The sequence below is a fragment of the Camarhynchus parvulus genome, chromosome 12 (assembly GCF_901933205.1).
Source record: "Camarhynchus parvulus chromosome 12, STF_HiC, whole genome shotgun sequence".
NCBI lineage: Eukaryota > Metazoa > Chordata > Aves > Passeriformes > Thraupidae > Camarhynchus > Camarhynchus parvulus.
In genome coordinates, this window is record NC_044582.1 from 13,164,057 (window position 1) to 13,176,459 (window position 12,403).

Here is a 12,403-nt window from a genome sequence, read left to right on the forward strand (position 1 = left end):
GCCAAGTATTGCCTAGAACAAAATCCTAGCATGGGCGCACACAGCAAATCTTGCAGAAGGAAACTGACACCTCCAGGAGCTGGGTCAGGCATCTCCTGCCACACCCACAGATGAGCCCACTGTGCCACTGTGTCTGTGTCTGCCCACAGCAGAGTGGAAATGGGGCTAATGAAGCACTTCTATCATATGCGCTGAAGTGATTGCTGCAAAATGTGCTGGTGACAGACAAAGCTTTACTCATTAGAAGTCAAAGGAGCTGAGAAAAGCTTCCCTGCAGTGTGTTGGAGTATGCTGGGCCTGTCTGTGCACACGGGTCTGCAGCATTCCTGCAGGCACAGCACTGCTTTGCAGAGCAGCAGCAGATCACTCAATTCTTTAATTTGATAGCAGCCTGTGAACTAGCCTGAGACTGACAACCACATGCTTACCCTGACAGCCAGAATTAACAGCAAAATGTGGCCATGCAAACACATTCAGGGCAACAGCAAATGCATTTCTGACCTACAATGTCACCCTTATCTTTTTTTCTCTGCAAAAAACCAGTCATCCCCAGGTAATGAACTTATCTTGCACCATTAATAAGTGGACCTTTTAGAAACATCAGCCATGTCCTGCACAGAGATTACCAGTTTCAGCTGTGTGTTTTCCAAGCCATCTTGCAGATTTATAAATCAGTCGACGTTGATTTCTAGATAGCACTCAGCAGAAGGACAGTTAATTGAATAAAACTGAGATTTGCAGAAGCTGAGATAAGCAGAGTGATTTGCACGATGGATTAACCAAGGGGAGCACATCTCTCTGCAGAGTAGAAGGGAGAACACTCTCAGCAGGGAACACTGCTCAGGCCCTGAGGGACAGAGGCTTTCTGTGGCAAGGCTTTTCCTTGTGCCGCTGCAGCTGGTGCCCAGGAAGAGCCACAGAGGCAAGGTTCAGCTGCACAGAAGGTGAAAGCACACAACCATCAATTAAAGGAGACCAACAGCTAAAAAGAATAAAAATGAAGTTGTGCTAAAGGACACAGAGTGATGCATTACACTTTATGTGGCCTGTTTTAAGCAGAACAGAGCCAGTGGAGGGTCCACTTGAGAACATGGGCTTGTGTACATCTACTGCTAATCTACTGCTCTTTTTCAGTTTGATAACTTGGGGCATTTATACAGCACAGGGCTTCTGGAGCTGACAACACTCAGCCAGACCAGCAGTAAAACAGGGGTGTATTTTGCCTGGTTTTAAACAGTTTCCTTTTCCTGCCCAATAATCTTATCTGAATAGATTATACTGCTCTTGCATCCTAAAACATGGCTCACTCCATCTTGAAAACTTTCTTTGAGAGCACATGTTCAGCGAAGCTGTGATGATCCCTTGGCAATTTCTTTTCTGATAAAAGATGTAAATGACTCTTGGCTTCCTTCCTGTACAGAGAATGATGTAGCAGGAACTACTAGACTGGTTCAACAGAGTTAATCCAGAGATAATTTGTGCTTTCCTTACACAGAAGCAGCTGCTGTCATATCCTATAGAGTTACAATTCTCTTCAGTTTTAGTATCTGATTTTCATCCCCTCTTAGACTGCACTTCTAGAGAAAAATTTTATGTAGGCAATTCAAAATCTTCACCTTCTATGACAGAACAGCTCTAGGGAGAAAGAGAAGTGGATTGCAGAAAGGCTAGCAAAAAAATAAACAACACTCCTGATAGAAATGACAAGCATTGATTTCCTTCAAAACCAGAAACTCTTTCCTTCTAAGCAGGGATATAAAAGGCAGCATTATGGGCTGCATACAAAGAGGTGCAAAAAGACAGATATGCATAATTATTCTTTTGCACAATTATGAACAATGTTTCATGTTCTCTGGTATCATCTAGTTTTGTAGATGCACATCCTCCTCACTCCTCCTTTGCTTTGCAGCACTTGTCAGGCCAAAGAGAAAAGACAAGACTCAGGCTGAAAATCCCAAAGTCAGTTGGACACAATGCAAAAGCTTCTGCAAGAACTGAATGTGCTGCCCAGATTTCTCTTGGTATTTTTCCACATGCAGCACATGACATTGATTTTACTGGTTTTGCCATCTTCACTGTTTTAGAACACGCTGCTCAAAAGTATAATGAAATTATTTTTCAGCTCAAAGGAAGGGCAGTCTCCCCATAATCAAGCTATAAGCAAACACCATGGCATGGGGGTTGCTATGGTTGTTCCATGGTTTACATTCAAACCCTGAACCTCCCAAACATTGTGATGTACCAGCCATCAGACAGAAGCCACTTTGCATCTGCCTTTGCTTCATACTGTGTGATAATGGACAAATCATTAGTTCAGAATTCAACCCCATCTGTGAATAGGGACGAGGGCAGGGATTCATAAGAGCATTGCATTGCCTCTCCTTACCTCATAGTAGCTCTGGACAGCATTTATAAATGCTTCATCTGCCACAATCTGGGTTTCTCCATTGAGAAAGGCCTGGAAACGATCTTTGATTGTCTGGAGCTGCTGCTTACTTATCTGTAAAACATGCCAAAAGAAGAAAATTTGTCAAAAAAGGTTTATGTACGAGGGGAAAAACTCAGTAATTGATCTGCAGTACCTTATTGGAGTGGTTATAACATGCATTAAGGCATCACAAGCACCTGAATTCAGCCTAAGCATCATTTCTAAACAAGTCTGCCACCACAAAATGCCCATAAGACTTTTACTACTTCAGGTATACTCAATTCAAAAGCAAGCTGCTGTGTGAGTGCTTGCAAGAATCTGTTTTGGTGCAACCCCTTCCCACTCAGCCTCCTCTCCCCTTTAGAAGCTGAGATTTCATACCAAATGGAAAGCCTTGCAAGCTAGCTGTTGGGTTTTGTTTGGTTTTTGTTTTTCTCCTTGCTCATTTTGTTCATTTCTTTTGGTTTTTCATATACAAAACATCAGTCAAAACCAGTGGTGAAAGAATTTAATGTTGAAATCCTATGAGAGCAAACCTGTTCTCCTTTTCCTAGCAAGGACTTTCTCTGCTGTCTCTTTGCTGCTCAAAACACTTCCTGTCCAGCACACAGCTGGTGTAACTTACAGGACAATTCTAATTCTGTCACAGTGACATCTATAGAAAGTTTACAAGGTTTATTCCAGCCTTGTAAGATAACATGCCATTATTTTTCCAATTTATCTGTCAGTAAAAAACCAGACATAGCTAAAAACCCACCTCTTCAGCTTACAATGCAGACAAAGTCACAGCAGGCACATAAGTAATATATCAGCAATGCCAGCCTAACATCTTAAGATGTAGACAGCACTCATGCTGAAAAACTGCAGGGATTGAAATGTAGCTGGGGCTGGTTTACCATGGGGTTACCTCACATTCAAGGATAAGAATTAATTTTGACAGAAGGAAGCAAACAATAAGTGTATATTGCAACTTCAAACTTAAAGGGAAAGGAGAGCAATAAGAATTAGAACAGGTGACCATAAAGTGTAGAGAAGTGTCTTTTTTCCTCATTTGTATGCCAGTGGAATGGAAGAGAATGATAAAATTAATGGTTCTAAGTCTCTAAATGGCTTTGAATAAAGTATAAAAAACTGCAGAGATTCTAACAACTAGAGCATAATGACACCTGGTAAACACCACTAGTGATAAAAAGCAGGAGAGGGACCACTTGGAAAATGCAGGGATAAATATCACTGGAGCTACAGTCATGATGTGCTGTGTGGGGTGTTTGGGGACTGCAGTAGTGAACATCATGAACACTGGTAATTAATGCCTCAACACCACGCTGAGGGGGGTTTGTGAGCAATAGCAGTTTGATGTGATAATCTGGGATTATCCTACTGCTAATGGAGACGTTTTCATCAAAGTGACAAAGCGAGACTTGCTGTGCTCTGCTTTAGAAAACATGGAACAGCTTTCACCACTTTGAGGGTGCTGCAAAGGTGGGTCACTCCCACCTCCAAAACACCAGCCTAGACTTCACAGGGTCTGACACATGCAACAAAGCTCAGCATCACAGGGCTGCAGCAAGGACCATCCCTTAACCTGACCCACCTCAGCTTCAAGCCATGAGCCCAGAGGAAAAGCACTGCCAAAAGCTTATAGCTTTTAGGATGCCAGACTCTTAGGATCAAAAGTTAGATCCTATCTGCCATGTCAGGCACCTAAACCCCTTTGGGGTGTTTGCCAACAGTACCCTAGACATCAGGAGTCCTTGGGCAACACGCACAACGTCAGATGTAAAACAGGCTCCACACCTATCTGAGCTGATGGAATTGAAAACTGGGTCAATGGTAAGAGGAGCCAGAGACAATGCAGTGATTGAGGATACCTGTGGGAAGGTGCTAGGTCTGTTTTTATTAATCATTTAATTATCTCAAAGAAGTGAAAGGTAAGATGTTAATTAAATGTATTGACAGTTTTGTATCAGCAAGCATTGTGAATGTCAGGAAGAAATTACAGGGCAACAGATGCTATAAAAAAAACAAGGAAAGAAACAGAAAAGCTACAGGTACCCTTGAAATCAGGATGCTGAGGCACACAGAAAGACATACTAAGAGCACAGATACTCTAAGCCAAGAGGTTTTTCATTTGGGATTTTAACAACATGCGTGGCATATTTATTACATTTCTGTGTTCAGGTTATTTCTTAGGACAACCTCCAAAAGTCCTTGCTTGTTCAATTCCTATAATGCCATCTAGCAGCAGTATTCTATCCTCCTTCCTCAGTACTGAATGGGCTACCTTCAGAAGGAATGATGCTCCTTGAAATTCCTAGAAATTCCCAATACGCAGCTCACACGCAAGCTCCTGGGGGCTGTGGAAATGAATCATCAGATTTGTCTCTATGAGAGTGTCAGTTGCCTCCTCCTCAGCCAAGCTGTATGCCAGCATTTTCCCCATCCAGGGAAAAGGAGATCCTGTCTGATCACACCTGGCTGCAGCACAGTCCAGTCCTCAGCTAACAGGACCTTCAGTCTGACACCCCCACCAGAGCAGGAGACAGCACTGGGTATTGATCCCTGGCTGTGCCACTGTTAGGGATGTTATCAAGGAGGCAGTCAATCTGACACAATTTAACTGTTTTCATATTAAACTTAGCTTCTGCAGCACAGCAGCAAACACCTGGTGCAGAAAGCCATACCACAAGGAAGGGAGCAGAGGGAACCAGACCTGGAGGTCAACCAAATGTGCCCAACACGATTCACCTCCTATTTTATGCCTCTCTCCTTCCCCATCAGGCCCCACAGGCATTGCTGCCAAATCCCAGAAGCACTTCTGGGGCAGCTGGGAGGCTGCACCTCCCAGCAAAGGCTGGAGCAAGGCAGAGGGGCAGTCTCAGCACCAGAATCACTCTCCAGAGCCTTGAGGCAGTGCCAAGTGATGCCACTAACTCAGCCACAGACTTAAAAGAGCACGTGCCCTGAATACTCAACTGGAAGCTTAAGTGCTTTAAAGGCAGGGTGTTATTTTATCTCCTGTAATTAGAGGCACCATTGATAAGCTAGAAATCCACATAAAGCAAGCCAACAGCTTCTGCAGATCCAGTAAGGCCACTCAGTTACCTTCCATAGGGTGCTCACAAATAGCAGAGAACAGCAGAATTATTTCCACTTGGAAGGACATCAGTACAACATCACAGCCTTCACACCAGCTGTGGCAGGAGGTGAGACCCTGTTAGGCTGCAAGCCCAGCAGGGGTGTGGATGTTGGGGGCACAGCCTCGCTGCCTCCCGTGCAAACAAATCCAAGTGCCATCACACAGGAGGGCTGGGAGTAAACAGAACTGGTGGATTGAAGAGGTTTATTCTGTTTACCTTCCCTCACTTTTCCAAACCTCCATGATGTCCCCTACAACTGCTTCCCACACATGAGCCATTAAAAAACAAATAGTCATTTCTGCATTCCAGAGGGATCACAGAACACAGCACTCTGGGCCCAAGAGAACTCTCCCAAGTTAATACTGTGATGTGCTTATGCACAGTGTTTCCCAGACCTTTACCTGTCTGGGAGAATTTAAGTTGCCAGATATACACAGGCATATTAAAAACTGTAATCAACTGAGGAGTGAACTCCTGGCACAGGTACCAGGCATGGCACCCATGGAGCTTTTGGGCTGGCATCCCTTGTGGATTGCATGGCTTTTTAAAAGAAGTTTGGCAGATGTCTTTCCCATAACAGATTACATTATGGGAAGAGCTCATCAGTGACTTGACATGGGACCCACATGATTTCTACCTTCTTGGTTTAATTTGTTAAGAAAAACCACATGCCCAGCACAATTTAGAGACCTGACCAAAGACCCACCTGCCACAAGCAAATCACAGAGGCAACCAAATGAATTTGCTTGATGCAAATCCCGGCAAACAGGACATCAGCATCTTTGGGACAAACATTCACCAGCAGCTTTCTTGCTCTGTTATTTTTGCACATACTCAGTCTGACTCAGAGCCAAGTGCAAACGTGAATGCAGGGAGCCATGGCACCTTCTCCAAAGTGTTCCAGCCAGTGAACAGCTGGCACCATCTCTGCACATCATCTCCAGCCTCCACCTACACTGGGGAAGCACAAGCACTGCAAAGAGGAGCTGTTTGCCAGAGAAAACTTCCCTGAACAAAGTTATACACAGCAATGTGCCCCACTAAGCCATCTTCTCTCCAGAATGCTTTGCTGAGTCTGAGCATGCAGGAACAAGTACAACACCAAAACGGGCTCAGGGACACTGTAGCATCTCCAGCCTTGCAAATTTCCACAGCCTGACTGCATGAAAATTATCTGGTTTGGGAGGGAGCCCTGCTTTGAACAGGGAAATTGGGCCAGGGACTTCTAGAACTCTCCTGCAACCTACATTATGCTACAGCTACCCATAACCAACAGAAGATTTGGAAGGAAGGGCCATCCTAGACTGCAGATTGCTGAATCTGTCAGTAAGTAGCAAGCTGCAGCATAACATGTTCACACCTGTACAGATACTCAAACCTGCTAATAAAGCCCTGTCCATCAATGTGAAGCTGTTGAAATCAATCAGATTTGGGCTCTGTGGAAGGATGTTTCCAAGTGAAAGGCAGTGTGGTTGAGAAGTGACCTCCTTCACTGCCACATGTGAACACCTCTGATCAAGGACTGAACGTTTCAGTGCACTGATGCCTCACAGAGCCCTTGCACACTGCACATCCCACTGAGGGGTCTTTCCTGCAGGCAGGACATGAGGGGGCATCACAGCACTGCACACTGGTCTCTAATGGCTCAGCCCATCAGCATCACCCCTGTCCCAGAGGAATCATTTCAGCTGAGGACTGCAGGTAATTCCCAGAGGTAGAAATGCAGGTAATTCCCAGGGCACAGACTGCAGGTAATTCCCAGAGGTAGAAATGCAGGTAATTCCCAGGGGAAGAACCTCTGCCTTTTGTCCAGAAAGTCCAGCAGCAGAAAAACATGAGCAGCACTGAGCTTTTCCTTCTTAGGGCACCTGCTGCTCAGGGACCACTGCAGGGAGGAAAGGAGGAATATGTAACTGCTCACTGTGCTGTTGCTCTGGGTTTGGTTTTGTAACATGCAATAAATATTTCATTACTCCTCAGCACCAGGTGATTTAGGAAAAATCTAAACCAACCAAATGAGCAACTCTCGTCATTGCTGCTTTCACAGCCAGAAAACCAGTTACAACACCAACAGTGTGGGAGGGAAGGTGTGGGGAGGAGGCCAGAGCAGCCAAGCACTGGTCTCAAGAGAGAGACCAGAGGGCCAGCAATGGGCATGAGACTAGAAAGAAAAAAACAGGTTATTTTGCACCAGGAAAATGTATCAGGTTGTCCCTCTGCTGATGGTGATTTCCCTGCTACAAGAGAGGGCCACAGGTGGGGTGACTCACAGCCCCTGCATTTGGGGTTTTAATTGCAAACTCTCCTGAGCAGATGTGGCTGCTCTGCGAACAGCTGAACACTGCTGGCTTTTCACTGCTCACATACACAACCAGTTTTAATTTGCAGTCTCAGGAAACTGTTCCCAGCCATCTAACAGGACCTTTTCTGGTTGTTTCAGAGAAATTTAGTACTTTTTACCAGAAAGAGCTTCTTGTGCTTTGGTTCCTGATAGCCACCATGCATGCTTCCAGGGATACCCCTACAGTCTGACCATATGCAGATCATTGTGCACACACCCACTGTTTTCCTGCTGCCTGTACAATTCCCTCCTTGTGGCTGCTTGATTTGTTGCCTTTCCCCTGGTCCATGCTTTACAGGCCCTGATGAATCCACATTGGCCACCCACTCTCCAGCCACATTCATCCTTTGTGAGTGGCAAATGAGAAAAAGGCATGGTCCTGGCAAACCACCCCAGTGTCACCTACTCCTCTCTCAGAAGAGGTGTCCAGCTGATTTGTTGCAGAGAAAATGACTGCACCACGACCATGGCTGGGTTTGCACACGTGGGCAGTGGAGAGCACACACAACTCCTGCCTGCAGCAGCTCATGCCCTGTCTGATCAGCCCTCCTGTGTGTTAGGGATGGGTCAGAGCAATGGGGATCCTCTGGGAGAAACACTCCTACATGCCCACCTGCCCTGTGCTCAGAGATCAGCTGGGTTTGAGCACAAACAATGCAAACAGCTCCTGGGTCCTTACACACCAGCACAGCACCGATTTGGAGGTCAGAGACTGAACCAGCCTCTCACTCAAGCAGCCCAAGAACACAAGAACAGTATTTCCTGACCTAAGGGCAAATATCTGCTTCAGCAATGTGACCAAAGGGGACAGAAAACCCACTAGAGCAGCCTGCAGAGGAAGAAAGCCCCTTCCTCTGCCCAGCCACAGAGCTACCAGCCAGCCATGCCTCCCCACAGCACCAGCTCCAATCCCTGCCAGGACCTCTCACTACCTCCGTTATTACGAGCAAACTCCAGCAGCCTTGCAGCACAAGCAGTGAGTGTTAAATGATTTTGGCACTTGCTGGAACATTTCTCCTGTAAAGAGGCTCAAGAATTGCTGCCTAAGTATGGGAAAGCAGAACATCAATCCCCTTGGTTAAGCCAGCTGCAGACACAGAGGCTCTAGATCAAGCAGTGCAGATCTCCTCTTTCCACTGTCCCAGACTACATCCAGCAGCAGATTTATTGGAGAGACAAAGCACAGGCTCGGAGTTGCTCTCTGAAATACATGGATGTGTTTTTTTATCCTCTCAAACCCTGAGTATATTTCTTTTCTATGATTCACTCTGCCAGCCAGACACACTTTGACATACATGAAAGACTTAAAATGCTATTATAGCTGCTCCTACTTTCTGTGGTGCACAATGCTAAAAAAGGAAAACAAACCCAGGATTTGGGACTGGGCCATGCCATGATGACTTTCCCCTTGTGCTTTCCAAGCTACACCTTCCTTTTTCAACCTGCCACCACAGAGCAAGCCTAGATGCAGGTACATCAAAAGATACCTTGCCACAGCCTGCCTCACTTGCTATCTTTGTTTGTACCAGAGGTACATTCAACATTCACATACCACCCTTGCATCTGTCCCCCCTTGCATGTCTCCCCTGCAAAGGGTCTCCTTTTCCATTAACATCACAGAATCACAGAATTGTTTGGGTTGGAAGGGACCTCAAAGATCATTCAGTTCCACCCCCTCTGTCATGGGCAGGCACCCCTCCCACTAGACCAGGTGGCTCAGCTGTGATTCCAATCAGGAAATTCTGCTCCTGCCTGCAAGTTTCTTTTTCCTGTGTGTCTCCTTCTGGCTGCTCCCTCCTCTGCAGCTGATGTGCTGGCAAGTAACCCCAAGATGGAGCCACCTGACAAGAGCACAGAAAACTTGGAACTTTTTCCACCTTTTGATCTTATTTTACCTAAGCAAGCCATTAGCACAGTGAGTTTGTGACAGATCCAACAGAGTAAGCTAGCCCTGCTGGGTATCTTTCTGAATATGATCAAACAGATACAGGCCCCTATTTTTTTACTGCTAATAAAAATATGACTTTGATCTTAGAAGAATAGAGAAGCCAGCACAAAACAGAAGCAAGAAATAGCAATGATGAAATACTAGGCCAGTGACTGAGGATGGGCTGAGGGGTGATTTCTGCTCTGAGGAACTTCCCTGGTGACTTCTGCTGTGCCGGGAACCTTGCCTGGTGAGCTCTGCTGGGTAAAACACATCATCGTGATGTGGCAGCTTTCAGCAGAAAGCCCAGCGTCATGCTGCCTGTGGTAAAAGTGCAGCTGCTCTGTTAATAAAACAGAAAAAACAAACCCATAAAAATACTAGCAGAATTACAGCTAGGAAATAAATCCAGGAGACAGATAGAATGGAGGCTGTGTAGAATGAGCAGAGGGACAAGCAAGCTCCCCAGCACTGGATGCCCCTTTGGGTGCTCAAAAATCTTTTTACTCCCAGGCTGGATTCTGCAGCTGGATTATCTCCCCCTCCTCCTCTCTCTGGCTCAAATATCTTTCTAATTCCCTCCCAGCCCCAGTCCCTGTCTGATTAACTTCACCTCCTGAGGGCCACTAACAGAACCACTTACACAGCTTGCTCCAGCAAACCCTGCTAGCAAGGGCCTGGCCAGAGGGGCACTCTGAGACATGTTTGCTCTGACTGCTGTAGGAACTCTCTGTAAGTGCAACAGACATGGCTTGGCCTTGCCCTTTCACTCCACTAGTGCAGTACATGTCCTACATACAGTGCATTGCTGCTCTGAGACCTCAAAAAATGATCAACCCAGGAGAAAGGATTGAGGGAAGATCTTCCTTCTCCTCTGGAGCATCACAGGCAGTCTTGGAAAGTAAAACTGTCACTCCTTTTTTTCTGTTGGATGGAAAACAACACATGGTCTATGGAAGCCTGTGAGTGTTAATGCGACACAGCTTCTGAGACATTACCTCCCATCCTTTCATGCCTCAAGACCTTGGTGTGCTGCAGTGCAGGAGGGAGGTGGGAAGCTGGAGAACGTCACAGGTCCTTCTCCATGAGACACCCATGTCCAGACCCTTGGAAAAGTCAGGCACAGGCTGGGCTATGATCCTACTAGAATTTATATTTATTTCAGAATATTCTGAGGACAAGTTCCAGAACTTCAATGTTCAGAGCCTGATGGAAAGGAAGTAAAAAAGACAATTTGGGGTATGGATATTACACATCTATTTCCCAATGGCTGCAAAGCCCTAAGCCTCCTGCTCTCTCACCACCACAGGTATGCAAAATCTCTCATTCAATCATCTGCAATAAATAGCTGATACTTATTTATTTGATAATTTAAAGTAAAAAATCTCTTACAAGTGCTACAAGGGAGCATTCAAAAATAATTCCCTGGTGCCCAAAAGAAAGAATTGTAGAGAAGTGGTGGTTATACACTGCTAATCAATGTGTCCAGTGCCCCTTCGACCAGGAACACTCTGCCAGACCCTCCTGAGGAGTAACTAAGAGCACAGGACCTATTTTCACCGCCTGGGCCAGTGTTATTTGGACAGTTCAGCACTCTGAAATCAGAAACTCTTATTGCTACTGACACTACCCAAGTGTCTCCATTCTTGGCCTAGGGGCTAGGAATGGCCCAGCATATTGTGGGTTTGGAGATCCCAGGCACAATTGAAGGACAGTTACACATCCATAAACTAACTGATCCACAAAGAGGGGTGAGGGATGAGGGATGAGGTGGGAACAAAAGATGGTCTGTGCTGGGGGTTCTGGGATTCAGGCAAGTCCTTCCTGTCCAACAAGCCCATTTGTCTGTTCCTTCTGTGCTGCATTTCCCATTTGTTTCTCTCCAGAAGTGGCTACATGCATGAAAAGACTGAGAGCCTCTCACAGACTAGGATGGTGCATAACCAAGAAGAAAAGCAAGCTACTTTTAGAGACACTTTGAAATCACTATTTGTACTATTTCCATCTCTGTGTTCTTATTCCAGGCAGACCTTACAGACTGCAGAAGCCAATCATCTTTCCTGGTTGATGTATACAGCTGTTCATGCTGAATTAAAAATATTAAACAATCAGAGCTAAAGATCTCCTACTGACACTTCAGATGTCCAAACAAGAAACCCAGGCTTCTTTCTATTCTTTTTTAAGGTAAAAAAAAAGCACATCTACCATCACTGGTGTTATTTTTGCATCATTTTCATCATTAAACTCTGCCTCTCCTGCGTGTCACAAGCTATTTTAAAAACAGTTCTTACTGAGCTGAAGTGGCAGACAAATGAATGGAGAATCAAGGACTCCTGGTGTGTCCCAGCCTCTGTGAAAATGCTGGTTTCAGCCTGGCAGAGTTAGCAGGGGAGGGAATGTCTTTGATGGGAATGAACAAGATGGCAAGAAATGAAGAGGAGCTCCCAGGCAGACAAGGCTGAAATGGTGAGCCCTGCTGTGGGCACCCCATATGCCCACGCTGCCCCTGCCAAGAGCTGAGGAAACCACCAGCCCCCAAACTAGAGGGCTTCTATCTGAATCAACAT

At 45.7% G+C, this 12,403-nt stretch overlaps 1 protein-coding gene across 1 annotated transcript in view; it reads right to left on the reverse strand.

Annotated features, from left to right (window-relative positions):
* The window catches only part of CADPS (calcium dependent secretion activator), a 203,022-nt gene that overhangs the window by 160,290 nt on the left and 30,329 nt on the right, over positions 1–12,403 (reverse strand). The window contains 1 exon segment of the mRNA XM_030956450.1: positions 2,387–2,500. Coding sequence (XP_030812310.1) covers positions 2,387–2,500 — 114 coding nt within the window.